The 21497-nt window shown below is 40.7% G+C and overlaps 1 protein-coding gene and 1 long non-coding RNA gene across 3 annotated transcripts in view; both read left to right on the plus strand.

Moving 5' to 3' along the window:
- LOC142834792 (uncharacterized) overlaps positions 1-21497 on the plus strand; it is a 263884-nt gene that overhangs the window by 173368 nt on the left and 69019 nt on the right. The window lies entirely within an intron of this gene.
- On the plus strand, positions 1111-15454 carry Dio2 (iodothyronine deiodinase 2). 2 transcript variants are annotated; one of them, XM_075947652.1, is made up of 2 exons: positions 1111-2133; positions 10017-15454. In XM_075947652.1, the coding sequence occupies exons 1-2, from the start codon at positions 1912-1914 to the stop codon at positions 10593-10595; spliced, it is 801 nt and encodes a 266-aa protein (XP_075803767.1). In that variant the 5' UTR covers positions 1111-1911; the 3' UTR covers positions 10596-15454. The 2 variants fall into 2 exon arrangements, with proteins under 2 accessions (XP_075803767.1, XP_075803769.1); XM_075947654.1 differs by having other exon boundaries at positions 1216-2133; positions 10017-10583.

The following is a 21497-nucleotide window of genomic DNA, read 5'->3' on the forward strand; positions in this document are numbered from 1 at the left end:
GATTGTACCCACTGTTTATGTCGTGCTCAGTGGGGCCTCTGTGCACACAGAAAACTCAACTAATCAACTTTCAATTACAGTTTATGACCCCTCCCCCCCAGTGTCTATAATTGCCACTACTTCTATCAGGGAGAAGTATTCCCAGAGATGATCTCTTAGGCAAGAGAGGAAGGAAAAGTAGGAGGAGGTGGGGTTGATGAGCTGCTGCCACACTGGACCTGCTTAAATAACTGTCATGAAGATTAAAGAGCAAAGAAGTCGCTGAGGGCCAGGAGGCACGTGGCACCGATTCTCGATTTGTTCCTAACCACCTATAGACTTAATTATTTATTTTTGCCAAGCCAAAAAAAAAAAAAACCCAAAATATTTCCTAAGTCTTCAGGCCCCTTAGGAGACTCTCATAAATAATCGATTTCTCAGCTTCGTGGCATCAAAGTGGCAATGAATGGCAAGTTTGTTTTATCAGTGTTGAAGGAAAATGACACTCAAAGATTTGGTCACTCGGTTTCTTCTTTGCCTGGAAGGCTATTATTGTTGTTATGAAATGAAGCTTCAGTAAAACCAAAAATAACACTGGTACTGAGTTTGGGAATAGGTTTTAAAGAAATACTGTGGTGGTCTCAAACAGTTTACAACTTTTCCAACTTAGATAAGTTTTCTTAGATAAGATCATTACTTAAAAATATATATATTCATAGGACCCAGGACCCAAATTTGCTGAAAAAAAAAGTGTCATGGTATAAAGCTCACATAGGAACATTAATATCTTTTTAAAAAAAATTATATGGGTAAAACCCATCTATGTTCACTCCTCCCCTTTTCTACCTGTCTGCCAGGAGTCTTTATTGCCAAAGCTACTGATAGGTTAATAAAAAATGGTAGTCAGAGGAAAGTGTTAACATATTAATCTACAGATTACTTTCTTTCAAGTTTGGAAGCATTTCCTGAAAGCTGTCAAAGGTGATTTCTTTTCCTTTCTCTCCCTTTAAATCACAAAGCAAAATCCCACTGTCTTTTCCCCCACCCCTTCTTAAAAAAAAAAAAGTTGTGGAGTTTTGCTTTTCTGTTCACTGTGCTCCTGGCCAAAGTAAAGCCCTCTTTCTCGATGACGTCAAGATCTTTAGCAAGATTAGGCTTTCCTTTCTCTATTGCAGCAATTAGCCAGGGAATGTATAAAAGGCTTCGGGAGACTCACTGGGCTGCAGAGAGAGGCACTCTGCTACGCAGGCAGAAGATAGCAAAGAGGAAAAGCCAGAGGGAGGGGGCAGAGGACTCAGCCGCTCCTGGAGAACCTGGAGAAGGAACAGACAGAGGCAGGCTGGGAGGAGGAGAAGAGAAAGTATGTTTAAGACGGAGTAAAGACAGACAGACAGAAAGAGAGAAAGAAAAATACAAACAAACCCTACCCTTACAGCACAGTTAAGAAATTTGGCACTGCAAGAAGTCAGACTGCGTTTAAAGGAACATGAAAAGCTCAAAGAAATTTTACCATCTCTGCAGTCTCATAGGTGCCTGGAAATGAAAGTAGAGCTTCCTGTCTTTAACGGACTCTGACAGGGGTAACTGGATTAGGAACTGGTACGCCAGGGTGTTTTTTCTTTTCTTTCTTTCTATTTTTTTTTTTAACCATCTTAAATCCTGGAAAAAAAATGCATCTCGGAATTGAATGAATTGATGGGCACACTCCAACTGCTGGACTGCAGAGAGCGAACTTAGTCTTGCCATTTCTGCTTCTTTCAAAGAAGAGACAACTTGGGTTTCCTTCTAATTTAGTTTTTCTCCTTCTCCCCCCACCCCCACTCCCAACCTTCCCTCCTGGTCCCCCACCTCCTTTACCACCACCTTCGTTTTCAAAAAGAGGGTGAAGGGGGAAGCAGAGCACACAGGGGACAGGCTGCAGAAGCAGAGAAGATGGGACTCCTCAGCGTAGACTTGCTGATCACACTGCAGATTCTGCCGGTCTTTTTCTCCAACTGCCTCTTCCTGGCGCTCTATGACTCGGTCATTCTGCTGAAGCACGTGGCGCTGCTGCTCAGCCGCTCCAAGTCCACTCGCGGAGAGTGGCGGCGCATGTTGACCTCAGAGGGACTACGCTGTGTCTGGAAGAGCTTCCTCCTAGATGCCTACAAACAGGTGAGCTGCACCCACTGGGCTTCTAGGTCAGGAGACTGGAAGGTACAGGGCTGCAGGTCACGGGCAGCCCTATCTGGGGTGGCCTGCCCTTTTGATGAAGTTCAAGGGAGTCTCAATGTCACTTAGGACACCTGTTGCACAGGTTAGATTTGGGAGCGACAGATATTGAGCCATCAGGATTCTGGGTGAGCTCAGCAAGTCTTTGACGATGGCTGCTATTACCTTGCTCTGACTAGGCAGTTTGGGGGCTTGGTGGTGGTGAAATAACTCTGGGTGAAGTTAGGCTTGTTGGAGGCAGGGGGCTGCATTTGTTCTGCTCTTGGCATGAGCTGGGTTCTGCTGCTTTGCTTAATAGGAGGCTGTAGGAAATGTAGTAGGGAGGTCTGGATAATGTTTCCTCTCTGCTGAAATGGTCAGAGTCTGATGATGATGATGATGATGATGATGATGATGATGATGATGATGATGACGATGATGGTGATGATGATGATGATGACTCTGATCACACCCTAGCCCCTTCATTTCTTAGGGATGTAAGAACTAATGGAAGCAAGCCCAGTACAGCCACCTACTTGGTTGGAATGTGTGGATTCCTAGTTATGAAGTGTCAGTTTGCAAGAGAAAGATCAAGGAACTGCCAGAAATCCAAACTTTGTATGTGAAACCAAAGCCACAAATAAGTTACCTAGGAAAGCCCTGATGGGTCTATGGTGTGTTCCAAGATCAGGCTCTGGGCGTTAGAACAGCGACCTCCCTTACCTGGCAAACGTGTGTCTCTATCAGCATTTGAAACACCAGAGTGGGTGACTGATGTTTTGAAGTGAAAAGTTCTGGTGTTCGATTCTGCTGCTGGGAGATGTTAGGGGAGCATTTTCAAATGGTATCTGTCAGGGCAAAGAAGAATACTTTTCTATGGTCCTCCATGCCTTTGGCCCCCATCCCTTAGGTTCACAGGACTCCTGAAGTATCCTGGGTTTTATAGGAAGAATGAATGCGTTGGAAAGAGATTTCTACAAAAGGAGGAAAGGTGTCCCTAGGGGCACTGAGAGAACTTGCCGGAGAAGGGAGCTTGCAATAGTGAAGCCAGATGTTCAACCAAGTGGCATTCTTCAGACAGGTGGAACAGTAGAGAGCATGATGAAAACTCAGAATAGCCGAGGAGGAAGGGAAGGAGCCCTCCCTCCCCCAATAAACAGTGGAAAAATCAATCCATGTGCCAGGAAAATAAAAACAAAGCATGCAAGCCGGTGTTGGGGAAGAAAATGCCTTTTGTGAATAGATTGTGTGATTCATGACATTGCTCCTGCAAGTCATCTGAAGAAGGTCCCCTCTTGCTGTGCTGAGGACATGTCAAATGTCAAGCAAATAGGAATGCCCTTATCAGGAAAGGAGTCTCCTGCACTGTAGTTAAAGCCCAGTTTTATCTTATATTAGAGGTAATAAAAAGGATTGAGCCCAGAGATACTGAGAGATAATTCCATCCCCACAGAGAATGTGACATCTGTATGTATGTTCAGGTGTCAGGAGGCTGGAGGAGTGGGGCATTACAACTGCACATTAAAATGTTATTGATTAGCCAACCCCTTCTTATATCTATATATCATGTCTTAGATAATATGGAATGTTAGTGGCTTGATCTCAGTATATTAAAAGCTTCACTTTTGAAAGACAAAGAACATCTGCTGAGAAGAATTTAAAAGTGAATTTTTGGAGAATTTTACCCATACACATATGTATAGATTATAAATATTATTTTCATATCAACTTGGAGGCTACAAAAGCACCTATAAACATTAACTGAGGTGTTTTCCCATTAATATCAATGATGTGGAAAAAGCAAAAATCAAGCAAATGCCCCTATAATAAACTTCATGGTGTCTTTCTTCACTAACGTATAGTGTTCCATTGTGTTGTCATGGGTTGTTATTTCTGTTCATGGGAACGGAGAAAGATAAAAGATTTTACTGTTGGCATATGGTTTGTGTATTCCTCTTATTTATTTCTTTGTCTCTGGCCACTGACTTGATTAATGACCAAGTTCATGACTTATGTTATTATGCTTGCTTTTAATGATTTGTACAATAGCTTCCATGTGCCAAAGAAACCCCAAGAAAATACAATCTCAGAGAAAAAGCTGGGCTGAGTGTGAGATAAATGAAAACATTATGAGTACGACTTGAGCAAAATCCTGTTCTCTTCTGTCTTTAACTATGGCTGGCATCATGGTGGATGTGGTGGCCTCAGAAGCTCACGCAGAACCTCTAAAACAGGTTGAATCATCTGCCAAATGCTGTGTCATCCGTGGCATACTGTCTTTAGGCGTGACTGTTTCCATAGATGCTGGAGGAGGTCCTGTTTGACATTGCATCTTGAGATTTCACAATCTTGACTTGCATTATTTGGCGACTGTCACCCCTGAAGCAGATTTCACCAGAATGAGGGGTGTGTCTGCATGGAGTTTCATTTAGACAGATCATTCATTACTCCCAACATTCTTGCTTAGTGAATGTCAGCTATTATATTTTTGAAGATATTTAGAGATGCTGTATTTGTTCACACAGGAGGTGACACAGGCAGGAGCTGCAGTGAGGAGAGGGAAGGAGAACAGAATGAAATACTAGTAATAAAAACTGCAGTGAAATTTTAAAAGTGACTTACAGTCAACTTTATAAGGAATTTATCAAAGATCACACAGGCTTGGTAATGGTCAGGAGGTCTGTGTGTAATTTGGGTTGAAAAGGAAATCTAAAAACTGGTGAAAGGTTTGGAAGAAATAGCAGATATTTATGATTTAAGTTTCCTCGGTGTCTTTGCTGGTGAACACTGTACCTTTGTGTTGGTGCTCAACAACTTCAAAATGCAGCCAGTAAGCAAGCTGTCCTCCCTTGGAGCCTGGCTCTTCCCTAAATGAAGTATAAAAGTAAGCAGACAGTATAGACACTCATGGGCAGGCTCATTTCTGCAAGGCTGATGTTGCAGTGGCACAGCAAACATGCTCATGGGAACATACAATTTTGGTTTTGAAAGGGTCTCTTTAACATTCTCCTCCTTCCCTTTATTCACCTCCAGCCTTTTGACACTGGCTTCTACAGTGAAAAGAGGCTCTTTAGCGAGAGAAACTGTCCTACAAGGACACAAAGAAGGCCACAGCCAGAGCTTGTCTGTCACTTGGATAAAACATAGCAAAATGATAGGGCTTTGAGCTTCATTTTCAAGATACAAATCAAAAAGAGAATAGCCAAAGAGGAGAGCTTAACCCAGAAGATAGAGGAGGTAGGCTGTTCTTCAAGTCTGATTTATTTGGCCCATCTGAATGGGCATGGCTGAAGCCCTGCCTAATAATTGTTTGGCCATGTTTCTGAGGACACTGCTGTAGCCTGGTCATTATGTTGAAGAACTGGAAACTTCCTGAGAGTTAATTTCCAGTGCTTTGGATGACAAAAAGTCTGTGTAAATATTCTGCTACGTGCCCGTCCCCCATTTTTGTAATTTGTTTCACAGCTCATCATGAGAGTGTGTGATATGTTACTCAAAAACTGCTTTTAGGCTGTGGGAAAAACAAAACAATAACAAGGCTGGCAGTATATGCTATGTTTCCAGTTCACTCAAGGAATGGTTCCATATTTCCCTTGGGTCTGCATCTTGCTGCTTTATCCTCTAGTCCCTAAGTTCTCAACCCTGTCCTAAACTGGAACCCATCATCAAGGGAGTCAAATTCTTACATACAGTATGCATTTGTGCTTTTGCTCACGTTTATAAACATATCTGTTATCACTTTTGAACTTGGCCCAGAGATGTCATCAGCAGTAAACTTGCAAATGCCTCATCCACTCCCTTAGTGGGCATTGTGTTCCTGTCCACTGCAATGACTCTAACAGTGCCGATGAGAGCGATAAAGGTCAGTAGTGACGCTATCACAGTTTACGTGTGTCCCTTCTGATCCTTGCAAAATAAAGAGACCCTTTGGGAACATCGGAACTTCAAGACCAATTAGTGGAAATGATGCTTCTTGTGTTTGGGCATTAAATACCAGGCAGGGTTCTCTTTAGGCGGCTGATGCTGGCAGGGAAAGAGGTACCGACCTAATTACTCTTCCGCAAGAGCAAAAAAATGCCTTTTGAATGCCTCTTTGGCAAATATGTCTCATTAAGGACAAAAACCAAACACAAACCCTCTAAGAAGCAGAAATTAAGATGATAGGTAACTTGTGGCCAGGAGACTTTCTGTGCCACTGTGGGAAATTAAAACAAAGTTTGGGAGTACCAAGGGATGGTTTGTTTTTGTTGAGCGTCTTTCCTGTAGCCTTAGTGTTATTATGGGACCAACTTTATTTTCTTCATCATTTTGGCTCTGTTTCAGGGAATACTTTGCTCCTGTCTTCCATTGTATGGATGACAATGGGGTTTCTCCCATTCCATCTCAGCAGGATGCAGGATTTCTAACCAAAAAAAAAAAAAAAAAAATCAAGAAATTCTCTACTGGGAATTTTAATCTAATGTAAATTTAATTTTCATAGTGATTTGGTTTAAAAAAATTCAAAACATTTTTTAAAGATTAAGTCTATTTTTCAAAAATTTTATCCAACTTATCCTCTATCAGATTTTAGAAAAGATGAGTCAATTTATGACTAGTTTTATAAGACTTATAAAATTTGACCACTGGTTTGCTCATGCTTGGGCTTACACATCATAAGTGTGACCCTGCCCCCTCTGTGTGTGTGTATTTATTTTGTTATGCTGGGTCTCAAATCCAGGGTTTTATGGAGACTAGTCAATTGTGCCAGCACACTTAATTTTATTAGTACCGTTAATCTTAACCTATGTATTTTCTCTAGCCTGTGACCTTCATGAATAAGGTGTTCATACATGACTTCCTAATGTTCCCAGCTGAAGAACAGAGTAAAGAGGATTGATCTCATTTCTTTTATTTGCTGATTAGCTGAAATAATTAAGAACAGGTCAATGATATTGGTGTTGACTACAGCAGTCTCTGGTGACGGGGTAGGGTTCCCGTTTCTGAATGTATATGCTTTAGTGTGTTTGTCCATTACTTGACTGTGTTCACTGTATGACAAGGTTGCTATTCAGTGTAGAAGTTTTCTATGGTTTAGGATTATAACAACCAGAGTTTATTCAATAATTCACTCCCTAAAGCTTTTAAGATGCATATTTTTCAGAGCAACGAAATGCTCAGCACCTCCACCACCAGGGTTGTTAAGAATCTGTTGACTTCCCTAAACTTTAAATTTAAAGTGTGATGCTTATCCTACATTTTCTAAGGTAATATAGGGACTAAAATTTTTTTTTGTTTTGCGAAGGGTTGTATGGCAGAACTGTCCATTGTCCCTAAGAAATGACACGCTCTTAAACTTTCCAAGGAAATTGACTGCAGGTAACAAGAGATCATCTTTGACCAAAATATCAGATCGGATTGTTCAGTTCAATAGTCAAGAATAACACAACAATCAACAGGTCTGCTTGGGAGCCAGGGAGACCCAGGCCTGTTTATCAAGACACACAGTTGTCCACAGCTCAACAATGGCTCCCACGTGCAGATGGATGCTTTCACCCAGATTGAATCCTCTAGTCTGCAGTGCAGAGATTATTTGTTCCCATGAAAATTTTCTGATCCAACAAGTAGTCTCTACAACATGCTCATGAGAGCACATCCATGCCTTCTTATCACAGGGCATTGAGGATCAACATTGCACAGGCAGTGGTTTTCAAAGCAGTCCTGACATCACTGCAGGATGTGACGGGAAGTCAGAAGTCATGGCAAGCCCCTTTATTTAGGAGCAAGTATCTAGAGACCCCAAGACTTTAAAGCTTAACAATGCCTAAAATGTGTGTCTTTAGTGTTTCAAAGAGCAGTGTAGAGGTCATCTGGTCAGAGGTGAATTATGGGAATCCTCTATCCAGTTGACTATAAAATAGCCGATATGATCCATATAAGTAAATTTCTTCATAATTGTTACTGAATCAAAATATACTTATTTAAATCATATCTAAAAAGCAAGACTATGATTTTAAAATGTTTTTTGGACCACTACTAGTACCTATTTCAAACCGGTCCGAAAGTTTCAAGAACGAGAAAGAACTTTGATTCTTTCCCTAAGTGAAAATCCCCTGAGTCTTCTTCATCAGCATACATCTTTGCTCTCCAGCAATTCCCTTTTAAGTAGCTTCAATTAACGGTAGTTTTATATGGGACTATATTTATATGAGAGAGATAAGTCGATCAAGTTGGAAATGTTTTGCAATATTAAGGAAAGTATTTAAAAATCAATTGTACTATTGTAAGCTATCCCTAATGGTATTAGCTTTGATTAAACCATTCTAGAGGGAGATCCAATCATGTTAATTCTGAAGTAAGTAATTGACTCTTTTCTGTTGCCTGCTTTTTATTATCAACCTACAGATCCAAAGGCCACTAACTTTCAGTATTCTCTGTTCAATGATTTAAAGCAAGGGCTAAGGCGTTCATAGAATAATTTCAGTCACCATGCCTTGTATCCGAATGCTTATTATTCTGAGGGGTTTGATAATAAATTATATGATGGAAAAGCACAAGGCTTGGGTCTTCCAATATAGAATATTGGGAAATATTTGGAAAAAACCCAAAATATATAGAAAGTCAGAACTCAGCTGAAAGTCATATTGTGGAATAGCACTTTTTCTTGTTAGTTTTTGCTTTTCAGTGGCAGCTCTGAGATTTTAACCATAACATATATATTGTGAGCAGTACCCAAAAGAACCTGCAGATATCACACCATGCATGCTGAGGGGAGCATAAATCTCTTCTCAGAACAATTTGCACTTTTTGTAAACATAGGATTTCCCGAGAAGAGTGGCAGCATGCCTTATGTGATGTGGTGCTGTCCACAGTGGCATCTCTTACCCTCACAGAGTCGTTAAGAGAGTTCCCCTCCTTACTTCCTTCTCCAGGACCCAGAGAAGGAAAGCAGGCATGATTGTCTAAATTTTCTGGGTGGGAAAGTATGGGCAAGGGCCAGTGGGAGAAATCCTACTCACAAATGGTGGATTATAGATTGTCCAGCTTTGCCCAGAGACAGAATCCACTGGTGTTCTGATTCATTGGTTAATAGTAAAGAACTTACTGCATGGGTGAAATGACTCACCGGGTTTCCAAGTCTGATGAGATGCGTTTGAACTCAAGGACCCACATGGTGGAAGGACAGGACAGCTCCAACAAGCTGTCCTCTGACCTCCACAAGTGCTCAGAAAGAAAGACATACAGACAGACAGACAGACACACACACAGGGCAAATAAACAGATAAATGTATTAAATTATTTGAAAGAGGAGAAAAGAGAAAACAAATTAAACCCAAATGTGTGAAAACTCAGGTCTTGCCTGAATCTTTTAGAATTCAGAAAGAGGCAGTCCATTCCAAAACTGAGATAATTTATCTTAAAGTGGGCCATTTACTTTTAACTTTTCAAATGAAGTCAATTAATCACTCATTCTATGATGCTTGTTAGGCACTGACAGGAAAGTGAGAGTAGCAAAGAACACCAGCATCAAGTTCATTATGAAAACAGTTCACTCCAGTGTCTTCAGAGATGGAAAGAATTATCTTCAATGAATAGTCAGAATGGAAGACTTTTATATTTTCATTTATTTTTCTTGACCTTTGGGTTACCTGACATGACTAGTTTTTACTCAGATCTTTCTCTCTCTCTCTCTCTCTCTCTCTCTCTCTCTCTCTCTCTCTCTCTCTCTCTCTCTCTCTCTCTCTCTCTCTCCCTCCCCTCCCTCCCTCCCCCCCTCTCTCATTAGCCCCCATTGCATTTACAGTAAATTATTTAGAGTAAATTGTACTAGTAATGCATTAATACATTAATCCTTTTTTTTTCACCATTAGGTTAAATTGGGTGAAGATGCTCCCAATTCCAGCGTGGTGCATGTATCCAATCCTGAAGCAGATAACAATTATGCCTTGAAGAAGACAGCTGATGGGGCAGAATGCCACCTCCTTGACTTTGCCAGTGCAGAGCGCCCACTGGTGGTCAACTTTGGTTCAGCCACCTGACCACCTTTCACTAGGCAACTGCCAGCCTTCCGCCAATTGGTGGAAGAGTTCTCATCAGTGGCCGACTTCCTGTTGGTGTACATTGATGAGGCTCATCCTTCAGATGGTTGGGCAGTGCCTGGGGACTCCTCTCTGTCTTTTGAGGTGAAGAAGCACCGGAACCAAGAAGACCGCTGCGCAGCAGCCCAACAGCTCCTGGAGCGTTTCTCCTTGCCGCCCCAGTGCCAAGTTGTGGCTGACCGCATGGACAATAACGCCAACGTAGCTTACGGGGTAGCGTTTGAACGTGTGTGCATCGTTCAGAGACAGAAAATTGCTTATTTAGGGGGCAAGGGCCCCTTCAACTACAACCTCCAAGAAGTCCGGAGTTGGCTGGAGAAGAATTTCAACAAGAGATGAATTTTAGATTAGCTGGTTAAATGTGTGATTGTAATAGTGTTTATTATTTTTTTTTAAAAAAAAGTATGTAAAAGAAGTTGAGAACTGAATCTACTATTTCAAATGAATCCCATTGCCTCACTGAAAGACAGGGATATACCTGTCAGAAAGCATCAACCTCTGAACATTTCAATACTTCCTTTAGTACATAAATGGCATCGTGCTAAATAGCAGCCCTGTTACCTCCCTTCTGAGTGAACTGATCGAGTTGGAGTGGAAGAAACCCTGATGCGGTGTGTGTTCATCCTTGCTTGCAACAGAAGTGATTCTGCCCTATGTGTGCATCGGGAGCAGAGGACAACAATTCCCAGAGTACTTAATGTTAAGGGAGCTATACTACCTATGATCTGATGAACTGTATTGTCTCCGTTTGAGACATCAGGAACAAACCCAATTGGAAAGTCCCCCAAATATTTACTTATAATGTGATCTTGAAGCAATGTCATGCCCTTAGGGCTGAGGTGTTAGTTCTAGCTGTGCAATGCCTGTGTTAGTCTCTATAGCCCAGAATTCCCAAGTGTATATGTACAAACCAAGAATGGGTCCCCCAATCTGGGGGTGTTAAGACAACACCAGAAATCTGGCAGATGGGAAAGCGCTAGGTGAGAGAAAATGAACTTGTCAAACAAAGAAAGAGGGAACAGAAAGTGGAGAAAATTGCACAGTGTTTTGCTTGGAAGCTGTAGAGAAGAGTGTCATTCAGCCACACCAGCATGGAAGCATGCACACAGCTGGAAAGAGAAAGGGACTGGCTAAAAGTAACACAGGGAGGATGCACATGGAAACAAGATTGTAGCAGTACCCTTAGACTGAGAGAGAATGGGAGACGGAAAGATAAAAATAGGTGAATGCTTTTAACATGGAGATAATTACTTTCTAGAATATACCCATTTCAGTGGGTGATACTTGCTAAGGGAAAATCCAGGGGGCTAGGTGCTGCTGAGTTGTTCTTGCCAAATTCCTACAGTTACAATGTTACGCTCCCCTCTGCCCATAATCTCAGAATCACTGTTTTCTCTCCATGCTGAGTGAAGGGCGTAGGAGCCAGGTACCCTAGCCATTCAGTCCCTGACGCCTCCTAAAGTAGATAAACTCTAATGAAAATGGGTTTCTTCACTTAAACATGAGAGCAATTTATTCTAATTATTTCTACCCATAGTTTTGAAGGCTTATAGGCTTCTTGGTATCACTGGGATCTGGAAAAATAGAATTTTCACTGACATTTGAATTTGGACTTGTTTTTTTTTTTTCTTTAACTAGAGTTAACCCATTAGGTGAAGTTCAGTAACTATGTGCATAACTAGAAATGTATCTATGGATACATTTCTCTTAAAAATAAAAGGAACACAGCTTTACCCACAAGCAATACCTAAAGATCACAGCCTCCAAAAAAAAATCAGACCAAGCGATATTGTATCATAATTATTTTTTAAACTCAAAGACTTTTAGTTGACAGCATATGTTTCTATTTACAGGTCAAATCAATTGGTTTTTATGTCTATCTTTTTCAATAATTAGATCTAAATTTGAACTACATGGGAGAAGATAATTTAAAGTTAAAGTCATCTTATTAAAAAGCTGTCCCAAATGAGAAAACTAGGAAGTGGGTGTGCATGAAACAAAAGTATTGTTTTAAAAAAAAATGGCAGCAAGAAATAAGTCAGATCACCAGTCCACGTTTGCTTAGACATTAAAGCAGCATTGTGGCTATGTTTGGCAGCATCTACGATTGCCAGTGCTTTAAATCCTGTCAGACATGCCCACAAAGAAACAAAGGAAATTTCGAAAAATTGCAATGGCATTGGAAAACACAGCTGAAGAGAGACTTCTTCAGACTTCAAATGTCAAGGCCTGCCATCAAGGCTTCTCAGCGATTCCTCGCTGATTTCAGTCTTCAAAATGGTGTTGGGATTGATGTGCCTTCCTAAAGAAGCAAAGTGAAAAGCTGGTTTCAGAACACTCACATCGTCGTCCCTGAATGTTCCCTTTGTTTTTCATGTGCCACAGTGGAACAGAACGTCAGAGAAGTGGGTGGGGGGATGAGTTTTGGCTAAAGCCATGCTAGTTGTCGGGGGAAATGAGTGATGGAAACAAATCACCCGGTTGTGCTGTAATTTTTTTTAAGAAAGAGAAGGTTGTATGTGCATACAATTTGTCTTTTGGAGCACAGGCCAGTGGAGGAAGGATGAAGAGGAAGTAAATATACAAAGACATAGTCTGACTGTCAGGGACACAGACATGTTCAGTAGAACATGGCAGAAACACTGGAAGAAAAAAAAACTGTTGAAGGGCCGAGGAAGAAGGTGGATTGGCAGAGCTCAGGAATCTTACACTGTGTAGAATGGGGTGGTCTCCCAGGTATGATACGCCTGTAATTATGTAACCTATTTATCTCAATGTAAATGTCTATGAGTTCCTATGATGTGCCTTTTACAAAATTAAGAAGTCATTAATCCAGACAAGAAAATTCATGCTCAGCTCTTGTGCTCAGTGACAGTATTAGGCTGTCAGCATCCACCTTTCTAATATGCCTTTTATAATGTATATTCCTTCTAAGAGTTATAACTATAATTCTCACAAGGAAATATACATACATATGCTTACATATTCTCCCAATGATATATATGTATATATATGTATATCATTGATATATCCAAGATATATATCTTGGAGTTATTTTTCCTTAGAACATAAACATTTCCCCCTGTAAGATATGTTTACATGGGCATATCAGTTCAGAGTTTTAAACTGAATTGGCCTGACCACTGTTGAGACAATTTCTCAGAACTTACCACAGCATCTGGATTTTTCAAACACTTAGTGTTTGAAAGACATATTAGTCTATCACTTTAGTTTATGGGTTAGAGGAATAATCTGGACAATGACTTTCTTAAATGGGCATGAATAAAGTGTCCGCCCAGCAAATGTAGACATACTTCATACAACAGCAATGAACCTCGGTGGAGGCAGACCGGTCATTGTTCTTGTTCTGTGTTGTCATAGGGGCAGTCATGTAACTCACATGTTGGCTTTATTCAAGCTCTAGATCTCTCCTCCTGTGTCTTTACCTCATTCATAGTTTATGTCCCTGGATTTTTGGTACTATTAGCTTCGAAGTGGTCTTATTAATTTAGTTAACTTCTAATCGTCAGCAGATGCTTACTCCCTGATCCCTTTGCTTGACTGTATTTTACTATTTGGGCTTTGATTAAAATTTACAGAACACTGTGAGGTCACAAGTAGGGGATGGCCCCCCAGAAAATACTGGAGGAGAAGGATGGGGATGCTACTTATGATTTCCAGAGAATTCTCAGGTGGATGTAAGCTGTCCTTGGCATGCCCTGTAGCCTCCATCCACAGCAAGAGGGATTTGCTGATGTCGAGGACTTCTCATTATGTACTTCATAAGAGGATCAACCTGGACATTAGTTCCACCTGACCTCTGACTGATGGTTTGGAAAATAACCTTGGACACTGCAGAGGGGGAAATCAGGCTGATTCTGCCCCATTGCACGATATGAACGCACAGACTAGCACTTCCGCTCTTTAGAGCACGTCCAGTGTCCTCTCTCTTAGTGGAAATTGGCTGTGAGTCTTTTAATTTTAGGACCTTTCATTAGGATACAGTCCCCAACTAGAACCCAAGGATATTTAGTTATTCTCCGACTTCTATTATTGCCTTAAACGTAGAAGCCAAACCCCACTCTTTCTATGGATATCCAGAATGGACATAAGAATCACTTGCTGCTTGATGACTGTACTGTCTTGGAACTGTCCCGAGTCCCCTAGGAAAGGAAGAATCTGAGGCTGTATGAACTAGGAAGCTGCTGGGTGGGAGGAATTAGCTCCCACCTCCCCGAGGGTTTGGCTTGGAAAATTTGGAAATGAAACTTCTTATGCTTGGAGGAAGGTTGATGTCGGTGAATTACTTCAGGATAAGCAAGCAGCAGGCCTCTTCTTCATGCTGTGTGTTCTAGATAACACCAGAAACAAGGTCTCAGACTTGACAGACTCAGCCCTGTTCCAAGATGAGTCTGAACCAGCAGAAAGCAAACACGTCCAGATATCCAAACAAGACTTTTCATGCAAGCCAGGACTTGCTGCCTGTCTCAGGCAACAGCACCAGGGCTCTGGGGAGTTTATTTAATATTTACTGAGACTTTGGAGACCTAGCAGATGTTTAATGAAGTCACTATTTTGACTCAAACTGCCCTCCCCCATCTATCTTGAGAAAAAAAAAATTCAAACAGGTAAACATAAAAATGAAAGAGGCCCACAGAAGGGGATGGGAAATAAAATCCTCTCAAAACTGCTCCAGACCATGCCATGCAGTTTTTAATGTGTCAGGAGTGGGGGTGAGAAGACCTATGTACCCAGTACTTGATAACCAAAGCAATGAAATGATCGTGGGTAGGGAACATTGGCCAGTTTTGTTTAATTGTGTGTCCGTTGTCACCAGACTGTCTCACGAGCCCAGATAACCAGACACCCGAAGGGAGACTCCGAGATGGGCAGAGCTGACTGGTGTGGAAATGATAACTACCGACGAAAGAGTCACCCGCTCAGTCTGTGGTTGGATGTAGTCACATGAGTCTGCCTCTCCCATCTCCGTCTCCTTGGCAAGGAGAATATTTGGGTCATGATGCGAAGAGTGCTGGGTCAATGCGATGAGAGTGTGTGTGTGTCTATCTCTGCTTCTCGGTTGCAGACAAGAGGAAAGCTTTGGGGATTATCAGTAGAAAGAGTGCTGTTACATCGGTGCTGAGTGGTACGTGTGCTTATCCAACCTGTTCTCATGTTTTAATAAACTTTGAATAAAAGAATAGAGTTACTCTTTGGCTCTATTTGTTTATTTTGAAATAACTTCCTAGACCTTGCTCTGGGCTGAAACACACTCATGGGTGACAAGGAAAAGAGCATCCATCTTTCTAATATGTACTCCTTGGTATTTGTGGACAAAGCAATGCCAGATTGTTTAATACATGCTGCGTGCCAGGGTTTTCAAGGAAATCAAGATGAGTTCAAAATAAACTTTCAGATATTTTCCTTATTTATTAACAAATTGCACACAGGATCCATGAAAGGGAGCCTGAATTCCAGAGACTGTGAAGCAAGCATTTATTTTGTCCGATTTGTAGTCTAGGTTTTCTAAGTGTAAGGAACATTCAAGAAGTTGGTTAAAGCAACACACATGCAGACACACATACACAGGCATACAGACACATACATATGTTATTCGTTATGTGGTCAGCAATGCACTAATAATGTAGCTAAAAGATTAGACCTATGTATATTACACATGTCCCAGTGTGACAGAGCACAAGGAAATGGGTGTACTGTGGATGCCATGACCAGAAATCATAAGGAATATGCCTGGAATGTAGTTCAACATGTGGCTTTTCTTTCTCCAATTACTTAAACAAAAAGGTGATATTTCCTGAGGCCATATGGTTTCTCATGATTTTTAACCCATAATTTTATTAATACTTGTAGCATCTTATACTCTGAATTTTAGTGGTTATTTTAAAAAAATCATTATTTTACAATCGTTCATTCAGCGTTATTCCTTTGCAGAGCCCCATGCTAGATTCCTATGATATGCCCATAAAGACCAGACTTCTTCAAGAGGCCTATCATGAATTTGTTAAGATTTGCAAGAAACATGCACAAATTGGTTTAAAATTTTTTTTTTGTATTTTGGGGGAGATTTTTATTAGGAATATGGGTACCTCTAATTGAATTATAAAAATGGAAGTCTTGATTAGTTAGAAATCAACGATGAAATTGTAGGAGTTTAAAAATACCTACAACTAAATTGGTAACGAACCTAAACTATTGGTGATTTTCTTTTTCTTTTTTTTTTTTTTTTACTGAGAACTCAAGAACAATCACAGTGGGTTTTTGATCCTACTGCACTTACTGGCTTTGGGGGAGCCTAGGCAGTTTGGATGCTCACCTGAGGAGACCTGGATAGAGGTGGGCGGTCCTTGGGCTTCCCACAGGTCAGGGAACCCTGATTGCTCTTAGAGCAGATGAGGGAGGGGGACTTGATCGGGGGAGGGGGAGGGAAATGGGAGGCGGTTGCGGGGAGGAGGCAGAAATCCTTAATAAATAAATAAATTAAAAAAATAAAAATAAATAAATAAATACTTGGTTTAAAATTTTTAAAATGGTTCTATTGGCTAGTAACCCAACCTCAGAAAATAGCTGGATCAGAACTGCCTCATATTTTTTTTTGTTTTTCTCTAAAGATATTTATTTATGTGTGTGAATCACTCTGTGTATACATACTTTCATGCATGAACCTGTGGAGGCGAGAAGAGGGCACTACGTTGCCTGGTGCTAGAATCATAGGGGCTTTTGAGGCACCTGCTACGGGTGCTGGGAACAGACCTTGGGTTCTCTGGAGGAGCAGTTAGTGTTCTTAACCACAGAGCCATTTACACGCACACACACACACACTTTACTTTTTAATAGTTTTTCTTGAGTTTGCAGTGTTCAGTTACAACAATGTCTATCCCACTCAAACAACACCCTACTGTTTTAAGTGGGTTGAACGTCTTCAGACAACAAACTACCTTTGTTTTCTCTTTCCTGTCCCTAGCACTGTCATTTATTCCATGTACATGCATACATAGTCACAAGTATTACTGCTGCCAATTTTTTTTGAGCACTGTTATCTACTACATAAGAATAAGGAAACCGAGTTTTTCTTTCAGGTCTGCTGTCAAAGCTCTGTCTGTAGTTTCTGACCTGTGTCATTTCCCTTTTCTCCAACAAATGAATTTCTTTTAATGTTTCGTATGAAGGAGGTCACATTCTCAATGTTTGTTTGAGAATGACTTTATTTCTCCCGCAGTTTTGAAGGAAAGTTTCAAAAGGCATGCCTCAGTTTGTTCATAAGCCCTTGTCTCAGAACTGTGATCCTCACAGGTGCTGTCCCAGCTCTTAACACTGCTCACGTAGCACTGACTAACTAGAATTGACTTGATTACTGTGTTTCTCTTGCCTGAGGTCAGCCAGACTCACAACACCCATGCTTGTCAAGTGTAGTTCACCAGTCTTTCCTGGGGCTTAGATCTCTGGAAACAAGGTTCTGGTGTGCTTCAAAATGGCTCTGTCTTCTGCTTGCCATAGGCTAGAGAAGAGTTTTTCTAATTTTCTGAAACCCAGTCTAGTTTCTGGAGTTGAAACTTACAAAGTTGTGAGGTGACACCATGACTGTGTCCTCCTGGAATTTTTCGTACCCATTTCTCACATCGAGGCTCCTCCAATGCATCAATTGCTATTTGGATATTTCTACTCAGGGAAAGGTTCCTGCAGGTGTTCCCAGCTCTTAATCTTCTACTAACTGAGCTTAGCCATCTAAGATGTGATGTATTTACCTTCTTGTTTCCCCAGTCTTGGGGAAGATTTTATCTGGGTCTGTACCCTCTACATGGATTGAAAAGTATTGTTGAGTTTTCAGTCTATTCAACTGTTTACACATTAAAATGAAGTAGTGACAGACAAGTTAATAAATTACCTGTCATCTTATTCTGGACCTGATATTTCCACCTTCTCTCTGTCTTGGTCAAAGAATTAAAAAGGCAATAAGAGGGTTCAATTAAAGAAACAGTGCAAGATACATTGCAAGGGTTCTTGAATATCCATGAACATTGGCTGCTGTTTGGGACTTCTTTTTAAAGGGTTAGAAGGGGGAGAAGTCAGTTACTAAGGGACATAGTGTTGGGTAAATCTCCAATTTGATTGACTGACCTAGATTATGAAAGTCTTTTTTCCTCTGTGCATGTCCTTTCTCATAAGAATTTGATTTTAATCATATGCATACCAAGCTATGCATAGACATAAATGGAAATAGGTTATTTTGCCTAAATATTCAAAAGAGGACACACTATGCCTTACTGCCCATGCACCCAAGACCATCCCAACCGAGATCAGTCCATTGCCTCTATTGCTCTATTCCTGAACAGGTTCTATCATGTTTGAATGGAGACTAACCACGAAAGAGGTGTTTATTACTAAAGGAGAAAGACTTACTCTGTTATTTAAGTTCTATGTTTGTGTGGCTCAGTGTGGGTGAGGGTCCTGAATTGCTAGGTGCATCACTGAAGGAGGGGTATATATAGAGCCCAAGCTAAATGGAGTGCCAGGCTGCTAAGCTATTCTGGGTTTGTATGCCTCACATGTGTAACTACAAACTTAGAAAGTCAGACTACAGTGATGGTGATAGGGTTCAGTTGGTAGATGTGCTTGTTGCACAAACCTGATCAGCTGAGTTCAATTCCAGCAAACTATGGGAGAACGGAAAGAAAGAAGCAACTCCATGAAGTTGTCCTATAAACCTCCACACTTTTTTTCATTATACTACTTGAAGGTCTTTAATATGATTTAAAAGATTGTAAATAATAAACCATCATTTCCCTGTTTAATTTTTTTATTCATTTTTATTGAGCTCTACATTTTTCTCTGCTCCCCGCCCTGCCTCCACACTTTTATCATGACAGATGTTCCCACACATAAACATCATGCATATATACACAGAGTAATGGATAGAAGTTTTAAGAAAATTATGTATTATATATATTGAAAACTTAAGTTATCATATTCAATTCTATCTAGAAGGGGAGTCCAAAAATATACAGAAGTAACATCTAGAAAAAAGAATTTAAAAACATAAAGGAAGGGGCTGGGTGATGACTCAGTTACTAAAGTGCTAGGAGCATAGGCATTAGGATCTGAGTTTAGATCTCTACACTTGTGGATAAAACCTTGCATGTAATCTGGATAAGGGAAATATCACATAGTTCTACTCTTATATAAAGAGTAACATGCCACTAATGACTGACAAGAGAGAAAGAATCAAACTCTCCCAGGGTTCAGTCTCCTAATTGGTTATCCAAAACCATGTGATCTTTCCTAAAAGCACATACATGCAAGCACACAAATAGACCCAGCCGCTTATATTTCCACATGAAACAATAATAAAGAAAACAGAATTTGAGAGGGAGCAAGGGACACAGGAATAGTTTGAGGGAGAAGATAGGGAGGTACGACGTAAATATAGTACTCATATATAAAATTATCAATAATAATAACAGTAATGATTATGAAACAACCTGGTAGGGTGGCACGTATCTGAACACTAGTCCTGGTGGAAAGTGAAGTTGGAGGCATCCCAGAACCTATTAGCCAAGCGTCTATCCATCAGTGAATGCCACGTTCAGTTGGAAACCCTCAAAAAAGTGAGATGGGATAATAACAGAAAATGACATCTGATGGTGACTTCTATCCCCCATACTTACAAAAATGCATGGACACACAGACATAAATACATATGTACCAGACACACACACACACACATGAAAGGACCCCTCTGGGTAGTCTTGAGCTGTTATGGCTTGAAACTATAGTTTATGAAAGCATTAACACAGTGCATTGCATTGGGCATTTATAATCTTCTCATAGCTTTGCATGTATGACGATATGGTTTGAGCAAAGTGTTTAATTGCTATGGTGTGAGTTTGCTTAATAACCAAAGGAAATGAAGCTGGAGTAAAAGGCAGGAGATGAACTCTCACCCTAAGACCAGCACAAAAACGTAAAACCTTACAGTCAAGAAAACACAGATGCTGCTATGGTGAGGTTAATATGATGTCCAGAGTGAGCAGAGCATCTAGCCTTTGGGAATTCCAGGGGTCTCCTTGCAGGACACAAGTCTGGCTACAGCCAAACAGCTGCAGTTTGCTCTGTGTTGAGCTTGTGGCTTGTTTATGCCTTGCAGCTTAAGTATCACGAGAATCGTTTTTCAGTCCTGCAACTGCCTTGGCCTGCACGGCAGTAGCAGAGATTCCAGGTGCATTTTGGTAAACCACAACCATTTTAACTGGTTAAAATCAGAGATTGGAAGTGCTGAGCCTCCCATTCTCATTTCTAGAGAAGGGAATTGTGGCTTGTTTCCTCTACTGTTTTTGCCCCGCCCTTCCCCCCGCGACACATTTTCCTTGTTTTTCTAGGAAGAAGAAAAACAACAAACCAACTTTAGCGTGTGGGGGACATGGAGTTTGGATGGCATGAAGTAGACTGTATAGGTAATCAGTCTATATATTTCAGACAAAAATCTTTTTTTTTTGTTTTTTGTTTTCTGAGACAGGGTTTCTCTGTGGTTTTGGAGCCTGTCCTGGAAGTAGCTCTTGTAGACCAGGCTGGTCTCGAACTCACAGAGATCCACCTGCCTTGGCCTCCTGAGTGCTGGGATTAAAGGCGTGTGCCACTACCGCCCGGCTCAGACAAAAATCTTTATTCATAATTTTATACAACATGTGTGGCATTTTAGGCAATTTAGTAATGCATAGAGTTTGTAGGCCTAGGTGCTTTTGTTTTTCTTTAAGGTCAATAAATAAAGGCTATATTGTGTTATGACTGGAATCCCCTAAACTTAATTATTGTCAGTATTTCTTATGAATCAATGACTTTGGCACAATAAACTTTCAGTTTTTGTGTAGTTTATGGGATTTATCTCTTTGGGTTCTATAAATCAGTTCTCATTTGGACTTTGAAAAATTCAAAGTTTGCCCTAGATCTTCTTCTGTTTCCTATGTTTTGGTGCTTATGGCTTCTATGGAAAGAATGGTGATTAAACATGGCCCAACTTTGTGATTATATCTTTAAGATAGTCATCATTTCTCATTACAAATAAGACTGTATTGTTACCAGCAATCCATGCTGTTTATGCTAGTGAGTGCATATGTTAGTGACCTTCGAAAATTCAACTAAGGACAAAGGTGGGTTGTATTCAAATGAGTCGGCAGATGACGTTCTAGTGACCAGGTCGAGTAGAGCAGATATGTTAGTGGATGCACCATGCTTATGGGA

The sequence above is a fragment of the Microtus pennsylvanicus genome, chromosome 14 (assembly GCF_037038515.1).
Source record: "Microtus pennsylvanicus isolate mMicPen1 chromosome 14, mMicPen1.hap1, whole genome shotgun sequence".
Taxonomy (NCBI): Eukaryota; Metazoa; Chordata; class Mammalia; order Rodentia; family Cricetidae; genus Microtus; species Microtus pennsylvanicus.